At 40.6% G+C, this 23,048-nt stretch overlaps 1 protein-coding gene across 4 annotated transcripts in view; it reads left to right on the top strand.

The window, feature by feature from the left end:
• LOC126162664 (atypical protein kinase C) overlaps positions 1-23,048 on the top strand; it is a 761,639-nt gene that overhangs the window by 529,713 nt on the left and 208,878 nt on the right. For all 4 annotated transcript variants that reach the window (XM_049919308.1, XM_049919309.1, XM_049919310.1 and 1 more), the window contains one exon: positions 1,500-1,550. In XM_049919308.1, coding sequence (XP_049775265.1) covers positions 1,500-1,550 — 51 coding nt within the window. The remainder of the gene's footprint in view (positions 1-1,499; positions 1,551-23,048) is intronic.

The following is a 23,048-nucleotide window of genomic DNA, read 5'->3' as shown; positions in this document are numbered from 1 at the left end:
CCGTGAAGCGGGAGATGAGAAGGTGGTCTTCAATCATACTTCATCTCCAAATGGTGCATTTGTGAACATGGGTTCGTTATCAAAACTTTATCTACTGAGCCACCTCTACATCCCCTAGAACACTGTAATAGGGATTGGGAAACACCCTGTATGCCTGATGATCCTTTTTCGTCTAAATCATAATGGTGGTGCAAACGTGTCATTAGTTTCTACTTTTCGTGACATACGCACATCTCCCCTCAGAGTAAAAACTACCAGCGCTAGGTTATGTACGAAGTTGATACCTTTAGAAACCTTCGGTGGATGCTCGTGCAGTTTCAGAGTAGATGGTTATTCACAGCTGTGTTGGACTTCCTGTAACGTTGAGAGCAGTGAGTTACCTGGCATTATCCCTTGGACGCTGATCATAGTGACTTGTTACTGTCAGAGAACTTATAGTTGTTGTAGCTGCTTCATTTCACAGATGAGCCTTCTTTTCGCAGCAATCGCGTTTTTCAATTTCACCTGTCAGACGCGAAATGGATGTTGCAGTTGTTGTTGGCTAGGTTAATCAAATCGTTTACCATTGTTGCCATCCAGCGATGCGGCCCCCAGTTCGATTTCCCGAATCAAACTGTACGCTATAGTTAATTTATACCTTCGCAAAACTTCTTACACACTGAATTGCTATTTACTGTATTGCTTGATGCACAAAGAAAGGTAATAGTAAATGTTCCGTACGAGGTCAGAAAAACAACTGTTTCTCAACTTTCAGCTATCAGTACGCGTAGGTTTTCCATTGTTTTTCTGTTTACTTAAGACTAGTGTTAACATGGTTGGTCTGATAAGATCACAAACAATTCCTTTCCCGGTTGATGTCTTTGCTAAGTTTAAGTTACAACCATGTTGATAAGGTGTACATCGAAAATAAAACATATAGAAGGGAAGTGTAAGATGCATTATCGTACAACGCGCCGGTAACGAAATGACAAGCGAGTGAATATTCCTTTCGGTACCTGATACGAACATTTATTGGCTAATAAATGAGAAGAATTGAGTGGGGCATTCCGTTAATCAGTTAAATGGAAAGGAAGTTCCTCACTGCACATCAGGTCGCTGGGAAACGTCGAATGTTGTGAAGGTTTGGAGCAAATATTGGCACATCAGATTGTGTTTGCGTCGACAACGGTTTTGCTTGTTTTGTCGTTGAATTATATAGAGCACGCATTTATAGCTCTGAGCAAGCGAGTGCAACTACCTGCGTAGCCAGGCTTTTCGCCGTATGTGGCTCGTAGACCTACGTGGCATTGCATGTGGCAGCGCCTGTATAGGGTTTTGAACCCAAAATTGCAACAGAAATATTCAAAGAGCTTCTTTACATCGCTGTGCACAAAGCTTTTGATGATATTTTTTTATTTAATTACTTTATTTTGGCTTTTGTCCATGAAGCGCTATGTCTTGCAGCTTGATGGCGCCGCTAATAGCTTAGTTCCTGACAGCATTCTTTCTTATTGTTTCAGTTTTCCCCAATGCGCCATCTGCCCCCGGGATGCCTTGTCAAGGAGAAGACAGTAAGTACTACATGAATTGAATATAAAGCTGAGGAGTGTAATGCCTTTAATGATGTTTCAGAGAGTTCTGCTTCCTAGCTCATTTGCTTTATATAACGCCGTAACATCAACTACGAAGAGATGCTACTCTGCTACACACTGGTTTAACAGGTATCCTTATAATAATATGCCACCCTTTTTCAGCGTTATTACTTTCCGACATTGTAGTTTTTGCCTACGATTGCTAACAAAACCTGTTTTGAGTCTAGAACTTCTTTTCTTACAATATTTTTTTGCCTTGCCTTTCTTCCCCCCAAACCGCTCCATCATCAGATAACAACATCAAGTGATTGGTACTGTTGGGAAGATCTTGCACTCGCATTCGGTAGGAGAGTGATCCACATCCCCGTCAGGCCATCCATTTCCCGTGGTGTACGTGAATGGTTTAAAGCCAATACCGGTACGGTTCCTATGAAAAACGAATGCCGATTTTATGCACTGTCATTGTCCAGTGTAAAATAATACCTTATCTGCAATGGATAAAAATTAATCACCTCCAGGTGACATCATGCTGATACGTTTGTCACCGCCTCTAGTCTTTCATGATGGCATCAATTCGGCGGAGAAGAGATTTCACAAGTTTCTTCGGGTATGCCACATCTACCTGAAGCTACTCGTCAATGATTATATCCCTGGAGCTTCCAAGTCGAGGGGCTATTGATTACTATATTTACTCGCTGTCCCAAATAGAGATTTTTTTATGGAATTAACGTCCGGTGATGGAGCACGCCTGTCAAGACGAGATAGTGCCTGAGCGTTTCGTAGATAATAAATGTGTGTTTCCAGCACTGTGAACATCTTTTGGAAAGTGGCAAAAACGTGACTTTTTGGACAACACTGTACATTTACAGTCAGCTACTTTCCTGTTTATGTAGTTGGGTTGTTTCGAAAATCAGTTATGCTTGATTTTCAAAACAACCCAATTGTAAATCGCAAACGCGGAAGAACATAAGAGGATCTTCAAACATTAGTAAAATGAGTGTTCTCGTAGTGTTTGACCTATTGAAGGCGTGTAGTTTTATGTGCCTCTGTGAGCAATGGCCCTTTGCGAGGCACCTGTCTCCATATGTGCATCGCGTGCAGTTTTCTTCACAGTGGTTGAGATGGACCTGCATTACGGACGGGAGCAATTCGCACCAGGTTTGAATAAGATAGCGACTGACAAGGTATGGTGGTCATCTCCGGTCTCTGTCGGCTGGGATTTTTTTTCTAAGATCCCTATTCTTACGTCATGTTACGTAGATGTGAGTGATACACCACTTCATGTATTCAGGTTTGACAGTCCAATGTAGTTCATTGTGTGGACATGGGCACGTCGAAAGGCAACAGCTCCTCACTCTCGACGTATTTACTGCGCTGATTCCATACATCGGACTTTGATCCCCCACTTCACTGACCGACCTAAATTTCCTCAGTGGTAGGGGATCGCATGATGGCCTGGCACGTACCAGTTCTACGGCATCTACAGAGCGGCCAGTGTGCTCTTTTAAGGGGGTGACTAATGTTTTGAAACCGTGACTTCACTTTTTTCCTTCCTTAATACGTAAGGAAACAGACGTTCGTATTTTTTTTAGTTTGGGATCCTGATTCTGACCCCTCATAGCTCATGTCTAACCGTCATAACTGATGTTCCTTAATATGATTTTTTCCTCTCTGGGATAACAGTCCGCCGATATTATTTGTCGGTAACATAACCAGTTTTTCGGGGTGTTTGGAAATTCCCGTTACAAACTTCTAGGACTTGTAGAGGGCAGTGAGTACATAATATTTAAAATAGGAACCAATGTCCGGAAACGTACCGTTTCTGTTCTACGACAGTTTCAGTTTAAATGTTTAGCTCATCCACTTGTACTTGAGGAATTGAATTAGGGGTGACTCACTTCAATTATTAGGTAAAAATTCGAAAGAAAACACAACGAAACGTCCAATTATCACTTAAGCACATTTTTTTGTATTAACACGTAAACATTACGTGTTTACATTATTGCAAAACGAAAAAGAACGCAGCGTACTATACGTACAGAACAGTTCTGGTGCTAGGCAGGCGTTAAGTGAAAGCAAGTGACCGTCTGATGTAATACACATTATGCTGTCAACCCTTTTGCATACCAGGACAAGGAACTCCGGGACTTTTCTCTTTCCCTCAGCAGATGTGGACGCGTTACACATCTGAATTGAAACCGTTATAGAACGGAAAAGCTACGTTCCCAGACATGGTTACCTACTCAAAATATTATGTACCCATTCCTGAGTTCTTCAAGTCTGCGACAAGAATTTACGAACACCCTGTATACATGATTTCCCAGAAATAATGCGACAGACTTCGAGGGGTTGCAGAGTGTGAACAACTCGAGGGCAGGAACCGGTGCCGAGAAACGTCATCAAACGACGCTACAGAGCGTCGAAGTTACAGGATCCGGCGCCTGCCACTGCACCACCCTTTTGCAGCAAACCTGACTTTGGACGCTGACTGACTTGGAAGAACGTTTCGCAGTGTCGTCTGTTATTCAGTGTTCGCGACTGGTTGCCACAATCGACAGTGGAGAATATCGACCTAGCTGCTGCGTAGGCAGGTTTTCTCTCCAGTGAATGCGATGCTCTATTGCGATGGTAGACGACCCTTTCAGGCACGGCTTTCTCCCGGCAGTTTTTTTTTGTCTCTTGTGTACCGAAAAACATTTGAGACTTTTAAGTGTTCCAAAAGTACGTTGTTTACATGTTCGGCGTAAGGGATATAAATAAAAACGTTTTCATTTTCCCAAAGGTACTATTTTTCAGCAGTTAGACGTGGGAGTGTACGGTTGGGAATTTAGATACACGAAAAACGTGCAAGAGCTATAAACATTTAGGAGTCAGATCTCTCCGGTCTTAACAAGTTGCTGTTTAATGATTGGGTCTTAGATAACACAAAACTATAGAAACGTATCAAATGAACTCTTTAAATTGAGTTTCTACAGTGAACTTTCGGCTATTACAGAAAGATCTTCTGTAAACAGAATGGGATGTGCAGAACGAAATAAAGACACGTATGTAGGAACGTGGTGAGGTAGGAAAGCTGACAGTTGTTTGGCTTGGTGAAAGGCGGTATTTTTATCCCGTATTCTACAGTTTCCGGGTAATTGTGCGGGGCTTGGAGTTTACTTTCCACAGAACTGAAGGATAAATGGTAAAGTTTATTTGATAATGAGGTGGTTCATGCTGGACGTCATAGTGGAATGATAACGTAATGTCGCAGGGTCTCTTGTTCTTCTTTTAATCAGTGCATCGTACAGCAGCCAATGCACTGGTCAAAAGTAGCTTAAAAGTAAATACTCAGACTTACATAATTTTCCTCAAGCGCATCAGTAGGTGTGATATATGTATACTTCTAAGGCGAAAATTTCTCGTTTCGACAACACAACTTTCATTTTTTACTTTTTAGATCACAGTTGTATTCCATTCGACATAATGTAGACCTGTTGTTAGAGTAATGCATTTCGGACAAATTTTCCAGTGGGTTTATCCCGTCTGTGAAATGCAGTTCCGTAAATTCTGCAAAAAAATCATCTATAGCCGTCGTTACTTCATTGGATTTTTTCCAACCATATATTTTTTCTATATTTTTAACTGTTTTTTTTTTTTTTTTTTACCGAAGAATCCTTTGCGGGAAACTGTATTGGTCTGCCGAAAAATATTTTCTTTTCCATCCTGTCGGTGAGTTGAAAACGATCTTTCGTGTGTTCCGATGCGCCGGCCTCTTTCTGTTAGCCACCTGGTACACCTTTGACGTTCGCCCAGTACTATATCGTTCACTTTCTCGGTGTTTTCATCTTTGTTTGCAGTTTTGAAACGTCCTCTCTATGGTTTATCTTCAAGAGAGGCGAGATCAGCCACTGATTTCTTTACTATTAAACAGATAGGAGCATACTCCTTACAAAGCTGCGCCTATTTTTCATCAATTTCTAGTGATGGCAAATTATCCGGAACATACAATTTTATTGCGCTACGGCATCCCAGTTTATCCATTTGAACGAAACTCAACGCGACCCACTCGGTTCAGTCTTTAGGAGTGACACTTTGGCAGGAGCTCGTGCAGGTGTGAAGCAGTTACTACATTCCGCACGAAACAAGACTTCTTACATTTATTCAAACTCATTCACATCCTGTGCACATTTCTGTACGAACTGCACTGTGTTTTCATTTTAGTTTTATTTACTGTAGCAAAATTTTAAGATGATATATGCACATTAAGAAACGATTCACTAGTTGGGATTATCGTTCTGCATCAGCTGTAGAATATTTGGGAACAAATGAAAATCTGTGCTAGACTGGGACTCGAACCCGGGTTTCACTTCCAGCAGCGCTCCAAACTTCCATTTGTCATGATGTTTACATTACTGTATAATATACGGAAAATATAAGACTTATTTTTTTAGTGATTTCATCGAATTATTGACATGCGAGAAACTTTGTCGTTATTCAGTTTAGACGAACACATTATACGCACAAAATCTTGATAATAAATCTGATTTTCGTCTGCTCCAAATTAGAACTCTGTCAACTTGTTGGAGACGACAGAGTTTGGAAATACCTAAGAACTGTTCAAATGTGTATGAAATCTTATGGGACTTAACTGCTAAGGTCATCAGTTCCTAAGCTTACACACTACTTAACCTAAATTATCCTAAGGACACACACACACACACACACACACACACACACACACACACACACACACACACACGAGGGAGGACTCGAACCTCCGCCGCGATCGGCCGCACAGCCCATGACTGCAGCGCCTTAGCTAACAACTAATTGATGACGCAAGGTGGAAGCGTTTCTCCGAGATAAGAGTTTGCAAACCGTTTGCTGCAAGATAGTAATTGGCGACCAACCGGATCAAAGGAGTCAGAAGACTGACAAAAACAAAAATGTTTATAATTAACCTACACCTATGTTTTCTGGTCAGCCTGCTCATTTGTAACATTAGAAAATGAAACTTGCGAGTGTGAATAGAAGTGAAAAACGTCATCTTAAATAAGCCTACTTGTACTGCGAGAATAGCGATACATGAAATTCTGAGTGTTGCAGCAGTTAGACTATATATATATATATATATATATATATATATATATATATATATATTTCTTTTGCGTAAGACTAAGCTCCTGAGATAGCTTCGTTTGGTCTCAGCTGCTGATGATAGCCTTCCTGTTAAAATTTTCATAAGTTTTTGTTTATATCCAAAGCAGCTGCTGTCCATTTGATAACTTTTTTAACAGGGAGACCGAGGTATGTAACGTGAACTCCACGTTCTGAACTGATATCGTACGGCAATCCCCTGACCAAGAAAGAGCAACGCCGAACATTTCCACTCATAACATCTGACGAACAATCTTCTGGCAATATTCAGTATGGCACAACAGACTATAGTAACAACAAATAGAGTAATAACTTCCCCAACTTCAAGACATTAAGACAAACAAAAGATCCTACAGGACAGCAAGCTGCGTGAAACTGAACAATAGTGCAATCGAGAAGGGTTGTAGACAGTTTGGCAACAGCAGGTTGTTGTTGTGGCCACAGAACTCACGAGAAGGCTGAATGGGGGCGGATCCTCTCGCGTGATCATCTTCTACATCTACATGATTACTCTGAAATTCACATTCAAGTGCTTGGCAGAGGGTTCATCGAACCACAATTATACTATCTCTCTACCATTCCACTCCCGAACAGCGCGCGGGAAAAACGAACACCTAAACCTTTCTGTTCGAGCTCTGATTTCTCTTATTTTATTTTGATGATAATTCCTACTTGTGTAGGTTGGGCTCAACAAAATATTTTCGCATTCGGAAGAGAAAGTTGGTGACTGAAATTTCGTAAACAGATCTCGCCGCGACGAAAAACGTCTTTGCTTTAATGACTTCCATCCCAACTCGCGTATCATATCTGCCACACTCTCTCCCCTATTACGTGATAATACAAAACGAGCTGCCCTTTTTTGCACCCTTTCGATGTCCTCCGTCAATCCCACCTGGTAAGGAGCTCACACCGCGCAGCAATATTCTAGCAGAGGACGAACGACTGTAGTGTAAGCTGTCTTTTTAGTGGACTTGTTGCATCTTCTAAGTGTCCTGCCAATGAAACGCAACCTTTGGCTCGCCTTCCCCACAATATTTTCTATGTGGTCTTTCCAACTGAAGTTGTTCGTAATTTTAACACCCAGGTACTTAGTTGAATTGACAGCCCTGAGAATTGTACTATTTATCGAGTAATCGAATTCCAACGGATTTCTTTTGGAACTCGTGTGGATCACCTCACACTTTTCGTTATTTAGCGTCAACTGCCACCTGCCACACCATACAGCAATCTTTCTCTAAATCGCTTTGCAACTGATACTGGTCTTCAGATGACCTTACTAGACGGTAAATTAGAGCATCATCTGCGAACAACCTAAGAGAACTGCTCAGATTGTCACCCAGGTCATTTATATAGATCAGGAACAGCAGAGGTCCCAGGACGCTTCCCTGGGGAACACCTGATATCACTTCAGTTTTACTCGATGATTTGCCGTCTATTACTAGAAACTGCGACCTTCCTGACAGGAAATCACGAATCCAGTCGCACAACTGAGACGATACCCCGTAGGCTCGCAGCTTGATTAGAAGTCGCTTGTGAGGAACGGTGTCAAAAGCTTTCCGGAAATCTAGAAATGCGGAATCAACTTGAGATCCCCTGTCGATAGCGGCCATTACTTCGTGCGAATAAAGAGCTAGCTGCGTTGCACAAGAACGATGTTTTCTGAAACCATGCTGATTACGTATCAATAGATCGTTCCCTTCGAGGTGATTCATAATGTTTGAATACAGTATATGCTCCAAAACCCTACTGCAAACCGACGTCAATGATATAGGTCTGTTGTTCGATGGATTACTCCTACTACCCTTCTTAAACATTGGTGCGACCTGCGCAATTTTCCAATCTGTAGGTACAGATCTATCGGTGAGCGAGCGGTTGTATATGATTGCTAAGTAGGGAGCTATTGTATCAGCGTAATGTGAAAGGAACCTAATCGGTAGACAGTCTGGACCTTGATACTTGCCCGTATCAAGCGATTTGAGTTGCTTCGCAACCCCTAAGGTATCTACTTCTAAGAAACTCATTCTAGCAGCTGTTCGTGTTTCAAACTCTGGAATATTCCATTCGCCTTCCCTGGTGAAGGAATTTCGGGAAACTGCGTTCAATAACTCCGCTTTAGCGGCACAGTTGTCGGTAACAGTACCATCTTCCTACCACCTCCTTCGCAGCCGTTAGTTCTAAAGTAATTATCGACGAATTATAGTTTTGAAAAGAGGTGCAAATGTAATATTATTCGATAGATAAAGTATTCTGCTGGTATTGCGCGGTACGTGCCTACGAAACAAGAACCGAATTTGTTCAAGTCGGGTATGTGACGTGGCGCTCGCGCTGTGGACGGTCCGAGAGTTGGCGTTACCCACTTTGCCGTCATGCGGAGCTGCCGCCCCCCCTGCGTCGCCGCCTCTCCACGCACGCACTGCTCGCTCGAGGCTAATGAGCGCCGCATTCACTGGAGCCCCCTCGCGCCGCGGGCAGTGCGTGAGCTGAACTCGTGTACTGCACAATCGAGACTCGTTTGTGTGTGAAGATGCGCGTCTGGTACCGGCCAGAAAACTTACCTGTGCGCTGTTATACACTCACGTCGCGCACTAGTTTGGGCACCAGCGAGGGAACCGGTGCCGTAGTTGCGGTCGTTAGTCCGTAGACTGGTCTGATGCAGCTCTCCACGCTAGAGTGGCCTGGGTATGCCTCTTCTTCTTTGCATAGCTACGGCAACCAACACTCATGTGAAACTCTTAGCTCTCTTCAGGCCTTATTATTTATTTATTTTTCGTGTCCAGGTCTTAGATAACACAAAATAATAAAAGTAGTAGCGAAATTCTGCCAGGCCCTGTTGACTTTCTATTAGATAGAGCTTGACCTCCAGATTCCGCTGTCTTGGTGGTCTTATTACTACCTATATATAGATCTTGTGTGGTGTAAGGATCTGGCTGGTTTCTGCAGACCAAGCGTTGTGGTCTTGCAGGTCACCACACTCACGGCACTCATCCTGCGTCGTGACACTCCTGTCTTCAGTTTGTTTACTGCGTTCCACGTCACATACAACAGATGAAAGCCCGGAACAGATTCCTCTTTAATGTTCTGTCCAACTCTTTCGGCTAATGAATTTCGCCATAGCTCTATTCGGCGAGTTCCAGGTGCTGATGGAACCACTGATGATGTGTGCATGACTTCAACTTAGGTTTTTGTGGTACACATCAAGCAGGTGGTGTCTGGGATCGATATCCTGCGTCTTTTTCTCCATAGCCGGCCGCGGTGGTCTAGCGGTTCTAGGCGCTCAGTCCAGAACCGCGCGACTGCTACGGTCGCAGGTTCGAATCCTGCCTCGGGCATGGATGTGTGTAACGTCCTTAGGCTAGTTAGGTTTAATTAGTTCTAAATTCTAGGGGACTGATGACCATAGATGTTAAGTCCCATAGTGCTCAGAGCCATTTGAACCTTTTTTTTCTCTCCATTTTTGCGACAGTTCCTCTTCGGATGTCAAGTGACGCTATACCAGTAATTGACAGATTTTGGCGACGAACTCTTGTCATAGGCCGTCAGTCACAGTGTGTCCAGTCGCATTCAACGCAGTTTCTATCTGTTTTTCATATGTGGAGTTTCGCCAAACTGGTGCTGCGTATTCTGCTTAAGAGAGGTATAGTGCCAGGACGGACGTGTGGAGCACATTTGGCTGCGAACCATAGGTGGTACTAGTAAGTTTACGGATGGGGGTGTTGTGGACAGATACTTTTGGATTTGTTCTTGGTTTCCCTCTACAGCTTTTACCTCTCAGTATGTTTCACGCCACTGTCATCGTTTATAGTTGTCGTTCTCTCTTCATTCTGTAATTGGCATCTTCCGCTAGCGACCCATTTTGTAGCTATATTCTTTCGTCTGTTAGTGGGGCGCCCGCCCTTTGCTATTGCAGTCCTTTCTTTGTAGAACAAGAAATTTAGTTTCACTCACGTTGTAGTACCTGAATTTCACGATTACTGTATGATACAAATGAAATAATCAGACATTCAGATCTTACAGAAAAATACTGGAATCAAATGTGCAAATGGAAGTATTTGCGAAAACAAACAGTCTGTTGTGATTGTATTACCATATTTAGTCGTACCTTGTCATGTTCGATATCCATTCCTGATTGTATCCAGTGCTGATGCTACAGTATATTGCTGGAAAGGTAACGTGTACACGACGGTTGTGACTGAGTATTTAGGCATTGAAATCTGTATGATGTGCAGACTGCTAAGAAGTTATTTCTGCTGACGATATTCCATTTAGTGCAAATGCTGGACAAAAATATTCAAACACCAAAAACACAACACATTACCATGGCTAAAACGGTGTAGGAAAACTGCTGGCATTCAAAACAACTTCCAGTCGTCTAGGATTGGTTAAATACAGGCCATCTACGATTTTCAAGGCAATATAAGACTATTCTTCCTTTAATTCACGTAATGATGATAACGATCACGCACTCTTCTATCGAAGGGCTCAGTAACACTGATATCTGGTGACTGTTGTGGTTAGGAGAGCTGCGACAATTCATCCTCGTGCTCACGAAACCATACTCGGACAATGCGAGCTGTGTGAACAGGGACTATGTCGTCTTGGAACACACAATCATCATTGAACCTTGCCGAATAACAATGGGAGCCCATGGAATACCAAGATAAGGCGGCGTAAATCCTGTCGGAACCCTCGCCATGTTTCTCTCTTCAGACTTAAACTCTGACAGCGATTAGGAAGAGTGTGAAACAAGACTCATCCGACCACATGACTATCTTCTATTGCTCCATAGTCCCTGTCTTACGGCTTCGGCACCTCGTTTTCCTGTTGCGGGCATTTGCGTCACTGATAAATGCTTTTGGAAATCTAGCTCGCTCTGCAGTTTACTGTTTATGGAGCTCCCTTCGTGTTGTTTTGGTGTTGGCAGGGTTCACTGGTGCGACATTCAGTTCTCAGGGACTTTTGCAGCTGTCGTCCTGTTATTTTACGTCACAGTCCTCTTCAGTGACTGTCACGCTCACCCAACAGACGTTGTCGTCCGAGTTGAGCCTTAGCGAATGTTTCTCTGCTTTCCCTGTGCGCCGTACAAATCTTCCAAACAGTGCTTCTTGAAGTACTAAGCACATTGTCTTCCTTGGTTACAGAAGCTCCAATCATACGAGCACCAATAGTGTGCCCATCGCTTAGCTCCGGCATAATGCACTAACAACTACATAGAACATTTTTCTGACCACAGCTGGCACTTTTAACGTACTGAAGACATTCCGTAGATGCCGTTCTTGGCCAAATACAACAGCGCAGCCAGCAGGCATAATAGCATCTGCATTTATGTTCAGGCATGTTACCATATTTTTGCCCAACCCAGTAGCTTTGGAATAAACTGTGATTGTGGAGTTTTCTAAGACGTTCGCAGTAGGAGACATACGTCACTATTTGTTTTCTTCTTTCGTTACACACTTTCATACTGCGAATCCAATAGTTATTTAATAAAGTTACTACCAGTTTCCCCGGCGAAATGTTTATTAAGTGGCAAGTATGATGTCGAGAACCTCCGTTGCCAAGGGAATTAGTTACATAGTGTCAGCTTTCTCAAGGTCAAACGTACGTTATTCTTGCTTCGCGTGTCTTGAAACAACAGTCCTTACATTAATTACTTGTTCTAAGGCATGTTGTGCGCGGACCCTTTGGAACGACTGAGATTCGGTACCTGCCAGTACCCAGGTTGTCCCTACTAGGAAGTATCGCTACAGAGTACACCCTAGTTACTGAGTGAAAGTTTCTGGATAAGCAAGTGTTGTTAGCATCGTCAAAAACAAGTCGGGTGCTTTGTTTATCGAGATTCTAACTTCAGCCTGGCGCTTGTTCCAGAATATTCTAGAGTTCTGTTTATCTAGCCGCGTTGGATCAGGTATTGCCAGCATAATCTCGTAGATGGAAACAGATTCGGATATTCTACACCTCAGCTGCAGAACAGTCAAATAGTAAGTTTTTTTCATCTGAGTACCATTGAGGTTTCTCCCTGTTTCACTGTCGATTTTCAGTTTCGTTTCCAACATCCTTCGTCAATCTTTTTTTTTTTTTTAAATAGAGGTGGAGCCCCTCCACGCCCACACCGGCATGATGGCCAACACAAAAGGTCTTCTGCCATCCTCATAAGGGTTAGTATTCCCTAATGTGAGGTGTCGCAGGTTGTGGGTACTGCGATGTCTGCGTACGTCTGGTTAGGATAAACCATTCATACGCGCTCATCTGGAGATAGATTGGTCGAAATCTGACGAAGGGTAGCGGTTTGAAGGGCAGAGGAAAAAAGTACCAAGGCAAGAGCCAAGGGAAAAAAACCTCTGCGAAAGTTAGGTCGGGTGGTAAGAGCAGTAGCGGTTGTCTTGCTGCCTGCGATAGGTTGTGCAAGGATAGGCTTTGTTAGTAGTGGGTATCATGCATGCCGACACCTTGACGTTGTGCGTTTGTGCTGCTCGGCGGCTGGCGCTGGGTGCTGGTACAGAGTCCTCGTTCAGCGTCAGCAACCTGCAACAGTTAGGTTTGTTATCGATCTTGTGTCCGATAGGTCATATACCGGAAGCACAGTGTGAGGGAATGTTGGCAGATTGTCTGTGCGTCTGTGGGCGAGCTCGTCGGTGTTCCTGCTGTGGCCTGTTGGTCGGCTCTAATAGCAGCTAGTAGTTGCCAGTCAGTGTTGCTGATATGCAGGGGCTTACCGACGTGTGTCGCTGTTTGCGTATGTTAGTTTACCATAGGTGGCTATGCCCTAGCTAGCAGTGTCTTCGGCCGCTTGTGCTTCCACCTGTGGTCCTTCGTTAATCGTAAAGAGGCACGTATAAATATAGGCACGCGGGAGATTTGGTATGCCATACAGTAACATACATTGTCACTCGTGTGCTGTGACTTGGAACATCTGCATTATTGCTCATATCATAATATGAACTCTCGTATCGTTATCGCTTTTGTGTGTGTCGCATTAGTTAGCACTTACAGCTAAACATATCTACGAGAGTGCATTAGCTCACCTTTTAACGAACACAAATGATAGATTTTTAAAAGGATCTTTTAGATTTTTTAAAAGGATCTTTTCATTACCACGAAGCTCTGATGGCAGCTGCATATTCTGTTGATGTACGATGCTACCTAACGAAGAAATTATTGCATTGTAATATTTAAATGTGCTTTGAGTGACATAATCATTCATGTATGAGTAATGAATACTACATAACTGAACGAGCAATAAAATTAGGAGTTTCGGTGAATCGAAACCACTCACTTGTTATATTTTATTTACACTGATATTCGGCCGTATTTATTTCTCGCGAGCCGTAAATAACATAACATGGCGAGATTAAAAAGGAAATAGACTTTGTTATTTAGCGCACATACTGAAAGGATAGATAGATAGATAGATAGATAGATAGATAGATAGAGAGAGAGAGAGAGAGAGAGAGAGAGAGAGAGAGAGAGAGAGAGAGAGAATGGGAATAGGGAAGGAACAAAGGCTTTTTTATAAATGATGAATTCGCGCCGATCACCTCGACAGTTTGTTAGCAGTCACGCCTTTTTCATATGTGTAGCTGCTGCTGCTGATGATGATGATGTGTTTTGGGCCTACGGTAGCAAGTTCTTCAGCACAAGCATGTGTTTTGCCAGGTGTAAAAATTGCAATTTAAAAGGCTAAAGCAGTGAAGAAAGTTAAAGTAGCGTAGCAGCTATTGCAGACTGAATACTTGAATAAAAAGAAAGGACCACTTACTGTGCAACACACTAAAATCTCCATCCCAAAAGCAAGAATCCAGACATTACATAAAAGTTTCACGACACTCTTACTTCCACCATGCGTCCTCATTTATTTGTTGGATCTATTCCGATCTCTGACTTGCCTTAGACCTTTTACCTACTATAGCTGCCTTCTTCCTTAATCGCCTCATCAGACCTTCCCCTTGTAGAGGAATTTAGTGTACTTCTTCCACCTATCCGCTGCCTCCTCTGCGCTTAACTGTACAATTCACATCGCACTTTTTAATGTTGACGCTCCAGCTTTTAATTTCACCGAAGATTTTGACATTTGTATATACTGAATCAGTGCAGTGCTCTTCTTATGTGTGACTTATATTTCTGTATTCCTGTATTCCCTGAACATATTCGTACTTCCTTTTCTCGACGACCGATTAATGTATTTCTTCTGCTGCCCAATGTGTCTTCGCACTTACCTTCCTTGTACCTATGTTTGTCTGCCCAACTTCTGTGATTGCCGTATTTAGTGATTTCCATTACGCTTCAAAAGAACTCCATACTGTGGTATTTATTATCGCAGTATTTGTAGTCCTAGAGAACTGATTTCTTCATTCCTTAGTACTTCAGCATCCCACGTCTTTGCACGTTGATGGTTCCAAACGAGTCTCTTAAACCTCAATCTCCTCTTCATTACTTAATTGTGATCCTAGTCAATTTCTGTTCGTCATTACGCCTTACAATACAGTATCTGATTTCGGAATCTCTGTCTCACCTGCCGGCCGGGGTGGCCGAGCGGTTCTAGGTGCTACAGTCTGGAACCGCGCGACCGCTGCGGTCGCAGGTTCGAATCTTGCCTGGGGAATGGATGTGTGTGATGTCCTTAGGTTAGTTAGGTTTAAGTAGTTCTAGGGGACTGATGACCTCAGAAATTAAGTCCCATAATGCTCAGAGCCATTTGTCTGACCATGATGTATCCAGCTGGAATTTTCCCGTGTCGGAAGCCTTTTGCGAATATACCTTGTCCTCGTGTGGCTTCTGAGCACTGTATTCACAGTTGGTAGCTGAAAATTCATATAGTATCTCTGCCTTCTTGTCTTTTGCTTGTAACATCAGCCTTTGTACCTGAAGTATTGTTGTTGGTTTGCTGTCAGTTCTGATGAATTGTTCGCAGTAACTTTATCTCCCGTCTGGTTTCCATTTCATAACGAATCCTACTCTCGTTATACCGTTTTTTGCTGCTATTCATATTACTCTGTATACGTCTGACCAGAAATTCTTATTTTCGTTGTATTTCACTTCAGCGACCCGCGTTACATCTAGCCTTTGCAGGTGTTCTGGTCTGTTCGGATTTATGACAGCCCACGTTCCGACTCGTAATGTGTTACATTTTTGTCGGTTATTCAATATTTTTCTCGAAGTTACCTCGCCCTTGCCAGCTCCCTACAGGAGATCAGAATGGTGGACTAATCGGTAATCCTTTGCCAATGCAGATATCACCACGACACTTTCTCAATTATAGGCCATAAATTCTGTGGATACACATCATGTGTCTTTGATGTAGTGGTTTCCATAGCATTCTGCAGCCTCATTGCAGATCATTGCGGATTGTTCCGTCGTTTAGTGCAGTCTCCCTTGGAACTACCGTATGTACGCTCCTCAGCCATCTTTAGCAATGTCGGTGAGTGATTTGGCTGATAGTTTTATTTAGAATTTAATCAGTGGCTAGTTCGAACACAAGACCCAGTACGTTTTGATTATTGGTCAGACGCTGTGCCTTTAAACCAGTGCTAGGTATACGTAGTATGGAAGATTAATCTTTTTATTACTGAATATGAATTCATTTTTTTTCAGTTGTTGTACACTACTGTGTAAATAGACAGCGTGCACACCGCTAGGGCCGTTGATAAGACATGGATACATCGATATATATTCCAAAAGGTGTCGATATATAAAGCCAAAATTTCCTTCCCCGATTAATCGATATCGAATTGCCATCATCGAACGCCTTAATTTTTTCATTGTTATATCTTTTTCGCAGTTTTCGATGACTATATGAAATTGTTCTTTTGAAATTGTAATAGAACATAATTTTGCTTTCACTGTGTGAAGGAGTCTTAGTACTTTTTGAGCTTTCATCACGTCCAGTCTTTCCCTTTGATTGTGTGAAGCAAGTATAGGTGGCACAAAGCAGTAGTCCGATTCCAATGGAGAATGGCGGTGTGAATGGAATAACAAGATTTCCGACGTGAAGAAATAACACACCAGTTGCGTAAGAAAACAATTTTTAACACAATTATGGTGCCTTTTCTTCACATTGTCATTCTTCAAAAACAGTTGCTGAAAATGATGAACGAAAATCTGAATGAAGGGATTGGTCTTTATGCTCGACGGAGACGCGTGAGGGGGAAACGCTGAAGGAATTGGCTCTCGGCGCTGCTAACAGAAACTACAACGCGTAACTTCACCATGCAATTTTGACACTGTAACTGCTAGGTCGCTAACGTTTGGGAAAAAAAAAAAAAAACACCCCAGGTAAGTCGTGTTCCGGGAAAATCCGATGTGTGACGAAACCGAACGATGGACCCATCGGACTCCTTTTATTGTGCCACTTACATGCAGTTACCATTGTTAGCAAAGTGGTTATGCATTGTTTTCCTTTCAGCTCTTTGCTCTGAGGGGGATAAGCAGACTGCTACCATGTTGATGTGCAGAATATCTAATAATAAATCAATACTTAAATAACATTTATAAAACAGGCAGTATATTTACAATATGAGACGATATTTTTGTATACCAGTGCCTTGATAATTTTTCCGCCGGTATATAGATATATCGGTCCTTTCTTTTGATAAATCGAGGCCCGATAATGATTTTTTTTGTAAATAACAATGTTTTGGATTAGAAATTTTTATATCATTCCTAATATGAAAATTGAAAGTAATTATTTTCAAATATATTGTTTCTTGAAGTGCATTTCATTTTCTTCATGTTGTAGGCAGTCTTGACGTATGTAACGTTCCCAAGTGATGCAGAAAGATTCCAGGTTCAACTCATGTGGAATACTTAAGTATGTGTTTGTCAACACTTATATTACATATTTTCCAAATAATTACAGAAACATGTGAATAATGAATAAAACCAACTTTTTTCACGTCTCTCTTCATGCCAGCTTCTGATTGAGTAAGAAAACGAAGATAATACACAAGGGGGGGAAAATTACAAATGAGTTACTTCTCAATCATTTTTGAAGTTATTTTGAAAGTTTATAATGAACAAAATTACAATTGGTAACCAAATTTTGAAAAATATCCAACATTTGAGAAATAATTAACTTTTTGAAAACAAAATTAATATTTTTGTGTTAGATTCATATTTGAGCATTTATTCTGTGTATAAGTGTAAAAAAACTATATTACTTAGGTTATTAAAACTATATGATGTGCGACATTACAATTTGAACTAAACTGTATCATATAGCAAATTTATGAAGTGTATCGGGTTGTTCAGTATGTAGTGAATGAATGTAGCCCACTGGCCAGTTGAGTTACACTTTGTAAAGGAAATTCACACATGACACTAGTGCGACAAAGTCTATAGTATTTTTTTCATCGTTGCTGTCGTATTGTGTAGACATGGCAGTAGTCATAGAAGCAATTAAAATACGCCTGCTAGAATCGTAATAGGGCGGTGCAGATCATGCGAAAGTGCAGGAGAAATAATTGGGAAATTTAATTTGAAATACTTGTTAAGAAGACGACGTCGTTTTTTGCGAAACCTTGTTGGGTAAATTTAGAGAATCTGTACTGGATGACATCTATCCTTCCATTCCCTTACCACAATCATGAGATCTATCCTCTCATTCCGTTGCGACAATTGGAAAAGTATAATGGGAGTGGGATAATAGAGATTCAGGTTCGTTTTCACCTCGCTCTACACGCTACAGAAATAGGACAAATAGTCGATAATATTGTATGAAGTACTCTCCGCCATCCAGTGTACGTGGACTGTAGAGTGTGTATGTAGATGTAGAAGAAAGCGACCATGCAATTTTTTACGAGCCTTTAAAAGATTCACATGGATTAATTTAAAGATGTCTCTTGAAATCTGGGTTAGTATCTTCGAATTGATCCAACTTTAAGTATACTCCCGAATATCTTTCGTGTCGTAAGCGCAGCTTCATACCCCTCGTTCAGGAGGATAGGAAGCCTTCGTTTTTTGAATATGCCATGGCTACTTGTCATACCCATCTTGATTCATTAGAACTTGATTACAATCTTTAATAAGCTCGATATCGACGATTTGTTGAATTCTAAATTGTTATTTCCTCTGTTTATATGGATTGTTAAAGCGGATTTGTCTGTTTTCATATATTCTTATGTTATGTCGATATTTCTTCTCATTTTCCGGGACATCTGAGAACTTAAGCATAGCCCAGGAGTTCCCAAACTTTTCCTCTGACAGAACACTTGAGGGACTTCGATTGAACACGTTGTTTATTTTGAAGATTAGTAATTTTTTTAAAAAATAAGAACAACTTGGTTTACTCAGTGATTACCTCAATTTTAAATCATAACTAATAACACAGAAATCATAACATAAAAAAAAGAAATTAGTATCATCAAGAGATAGGGAAAAAACCATCATGTTATTAACAGTTTTTCACTGACTCTAACTCCTTTCCCGCGGAACATCAGTGTTGCATAGTATTTCCTTATTCAGTCAATGATGCACGCTGCATCAGTTGTGAATCGTCGTCAAAAATCTATAGTTTAAGATTTAGCCTCCGGTATTGACTGACATCCGATATTCCACAGTTATATGCTGCTGGTGGTGTGGTTGTCTTCTATCCGCTGCAAATATCTTTGGGATACTGTTTATGTACACGGCTAGTAAAAAAAACGCTGTAGGCAAATGAAAAGGCAATATGTCCCATCAGAAAAAATTGAATTAGAACTAATCCTTTGTTGTTTGTCCTAGACTGCTGAAACACAAAATAAAATAAAAATAAATTACAATTAAACTCAAAAAACGTGCAAAACTCAGAATCTGTTGCTCCACTTGTTTACAGTAAAATGTTATTTGTGGACTGTTTGCGTAAAATAAATAAATAAATAAAAAACACCGGCGGAAAATTGGCTTCTGTATGCAATGTTCTGCGCATTAAAGAATAGTAATATTCTGATTATCGTCGAGGCGGAATCCAAGCTTTTCAGACAAAGCAGCGGTAATGAGTTTTTCTCTCAGGATTTTAGAAAAGCCTGGCTAATAATAAGCTGCAGTAACGTTGAAGGACGCTAATAACATTTTAAGTTTGGCAAAATTAAATACTATTTGTTCTGCTGTAAACCGTTAATTTGTTTGTCGCAGCCATGAAATTGGCGGGAAAATAGCAGTATGCTAAACGTCTTGTTATTACACGTGGAAGAGCTCTAGTCCTTTAATGACCCGAATATTAGACGAGGAATGGCGACAAAGACATCATGAGGACGCTTTATATGCAATATTACGACGTCATTTGCTTTGCTGACCTCGTAACTTCCAGCAGCATTTTAGCCTTGAATATTTGGGCTTTATATCTTAAGTCCGATGTCCAGTGTCTAGGGAGCTCCATCCTAAAATGATAATAGTGGTAGCATTATGGTACTAGAGTGATGAATTTCACGAAATTGAATATTGATCCATGCAGAAAACAGGCCATTTGTAATGAAATGACTCTCTTCCTTTTATTTAGTGTGTATAAAATTGTATAGATAAACTGGTCTAGATAACTTTCTTGTAGAATAGATATTCTCTTCATGCTGCTAAACAAGCAAACATGGAGTACCTGAAGGAGTAGTCTCAGCTCTTAGATAGCCAAATTACTTTATGACAGTGTTCGATTTGATTCTATGATAAGTCATTGTACTTCCCTTTTTTCTTATGGGAAAGCAGTCATAACAGAGCAGAACACACTGAATTTCGTAGTGGGCCAGAATGTGGTGTAACCAAATTTTCATAGTATGAGGCTTTGATAAAGTGTGAATATGAAAATTGGAACTTTCTTATACTGCTTCCTGTAAATGGTGTTATGATGGATGTGTTGGTAGAGGTATTAAAAATGACCCTTGTATAGAATAAGTATATATATTTTCAACTGAAAATGAGTACATATCAGCTCAACTGTCCAAATATCTAAAATAATAATAATAGCATTGCTGTTCTCTGATACGTAATATATGAACACTTAAGATTGCAACTTGGTCCCTCCTCATTGTGTTTTTCTGAGGTTCCCACTTTTTCAAGAAGGGATATTTTTGTGAAAATTATAGTTACAGCTAGTTTTCATTTTCGTCACACTTCTTATTGTCTGCATCGAAAGCCAACTTTTTTCAGATGACCAGTATTTTGAGGTAGCAATGAACACATTTTCACAGTCTGCATTGGTTCCTGGAATACCAAAAGTGAACTCCACAAACCTCTTGAATTCTTCATTAACTTACACTCAGCCTTCATAAAGCATTGTAGGATAATTTCCCATCTTTTCTGAAGAATCAAATAATTGGTTCTTGTGGATTCCCAAGTGTTCTTCTGTTACTTGCTTCATGGAACAGTACATATCATAAATATTGTTTTCAACATCATGGCACTCAGTTATGTTTTTGTACAGTTCAAAGCATGTATGTGTGTTACAACAGAATTTAAAAGCAACTTCCTTAGTTCCAGCATACGTTTAATAAAATGTTTAGACCAATTTTTGGGGGAATAGGATACACTCTTTGTAGAATGCCCTGGAAGTTTCCTGAAACTGAGTTCTACAGACAACACCATTCCCTACTAATGTGTTCTACAGTGCTGTGACTGTAAGTAGAATAAATGTTTTCATTTGCCTACCTTCTAATGTCTGAATTAAATTGTTGTATTCTGTTGCAACTTCAGTTACAGTAATGTCGTCCTTCTTTATTCGTGTAAGAAAACTTCCGAACAGCTTAAGTTGTGCATGAATAAACAGAAACCACAGTTCAATGCCTTCCTCAAAGAACTTTTCTGAAGTTATTGGGAAGTCCATATTACGTAAAATGTATCTCTTTAATGATTCATACAATTTTAGGATAGATAGATAGATTGATTTTTTATTTGGTCCAGTTAGATTGGTACATTATGTATTGTGTGTGTACCTGTAATATAGAACAGGTCAACTTAACCTAATATTTTAAAATATTTAGCCTACATATTAAAATACAAAACAGCATACATGTTATTTACATACAACATACTACAATCTTTTCAGTTGATTACAGGGCATTCATAAAATGGTAACAGTATTCCTCATTCTTTACATATACTTCTCTACTACACAATTATTTTTCCATTAAGTATCTTTTATAAGTTTCTGGAATGTCCTTTCACTCCTACTGTCCTGTAGACTCTTCGTAAGATGCTTATACAACTTGTACGCCTGAGTATCTAGGACAGTTTTCCACAACTCACAGTCTGTGCTATAGACTTCTCAGCTGGCCTTCATTTCTTGCGTCATATAAATGAACATTTGCATTATTTTTCTTGTAATGTATGGACTTCGATAAATTCCGCCATGGGAAAGAGAGAGAGAGAGAGAGAGAGAGAGAGAGAGAGAGAGAGAGAGAGAGAGAGAGAGAGAGAGATATCCAGTGAGTCTTCCCGATCATATATCTTGTAACTGATGTTGTTGGTGTAAACGGGTATTGCCTTCACCATGCAGATTCCAGTGGATTATGAATAACACATGCTACGTCAGCATATTGTTCTTAAATGTCTTTTCCAGTATATTGTGTACTCGTTACCTTGACCTGTATTTGTAAGAGCTCTAAAACTGAAAGGTGAGGTATCTGTGACATAAGCAAAAATTCTTTCTTCCAGTATATAACATATTAGAAAAGACTGAACACATTCCACGACAATATTGGCAGTATCATTTGGAAGAATGCCGACTCACAGAAGGCTCATGTTTACATGAGTATTTATGTTACCAGTCAGGCTGGAAAATTTGCAGAGTCTAATCAAAACAGGAAGTATATTTTTGTCATTCCTATTTAATGCACCACATGCTACTCCAATGAAATTTGCTGATTTAAACTCGTCTCTTAATATTTCTTCAAACCAGTTATACAGAACATTCATAACATTAGCTTCTGATGTAGTCCTTGCAACAAAAATTCGGTGATCACATGACTTTTTGAGAAGAGTGCTTGTACAGCCCACAATTTGAAACTGTTGATTATGGGCAACATTAGAATATGACCATATGAGGTCTATGTGGTGCAATATCAGCTTCTCAGAACACAGTTGTTTTGCCAAAAACACTGTTTCTAACCTAGTTACTTTGTTTTACTTTTAGATTACGCAGTGGTGTATTTAAATGCTGCTCAATATGATGCTTCCCTTCGTTCTGAATTGATAAAACTACATTTAGTCTTGCAGTCATAATCTGTAATTTGCTTTATTTTTGCTTTATTCCAGGATAGTCACTCTCAAAAATTAATTTCCAATGTGCCATTTCAGTTTTTGCACTGAGTAGACATTCACTAGTAGATAATACACAGGTCACAAGTGGTGGTGGTGGTGGTGGTGGTGGTGGTGGTGGTGGTG

The sequence above is a fragment of the Schistocerca cancellata genome, chromosome 2 (assembly GCF_023864275.1).
Source record: "Schistocerca cancellata isolate TAMUIC-IGC-003103 chromosome 2, iqSchCanc2.1, whole genome shotgun sequence".
In the NCBI taxonomy this organism is placed as follows: domain Eukaryota; kingdom Metazoa; phylum Arthropoda; class Insecta; order Orthoptera; family Acrididae; genus Schistocerca; species Schistocerca cancellata.
The sequence above is the reverse complement of the archived record's forward strand: the minus strand, read 5'-3'. Positions and strand labels throughout refer to the sequence as shown.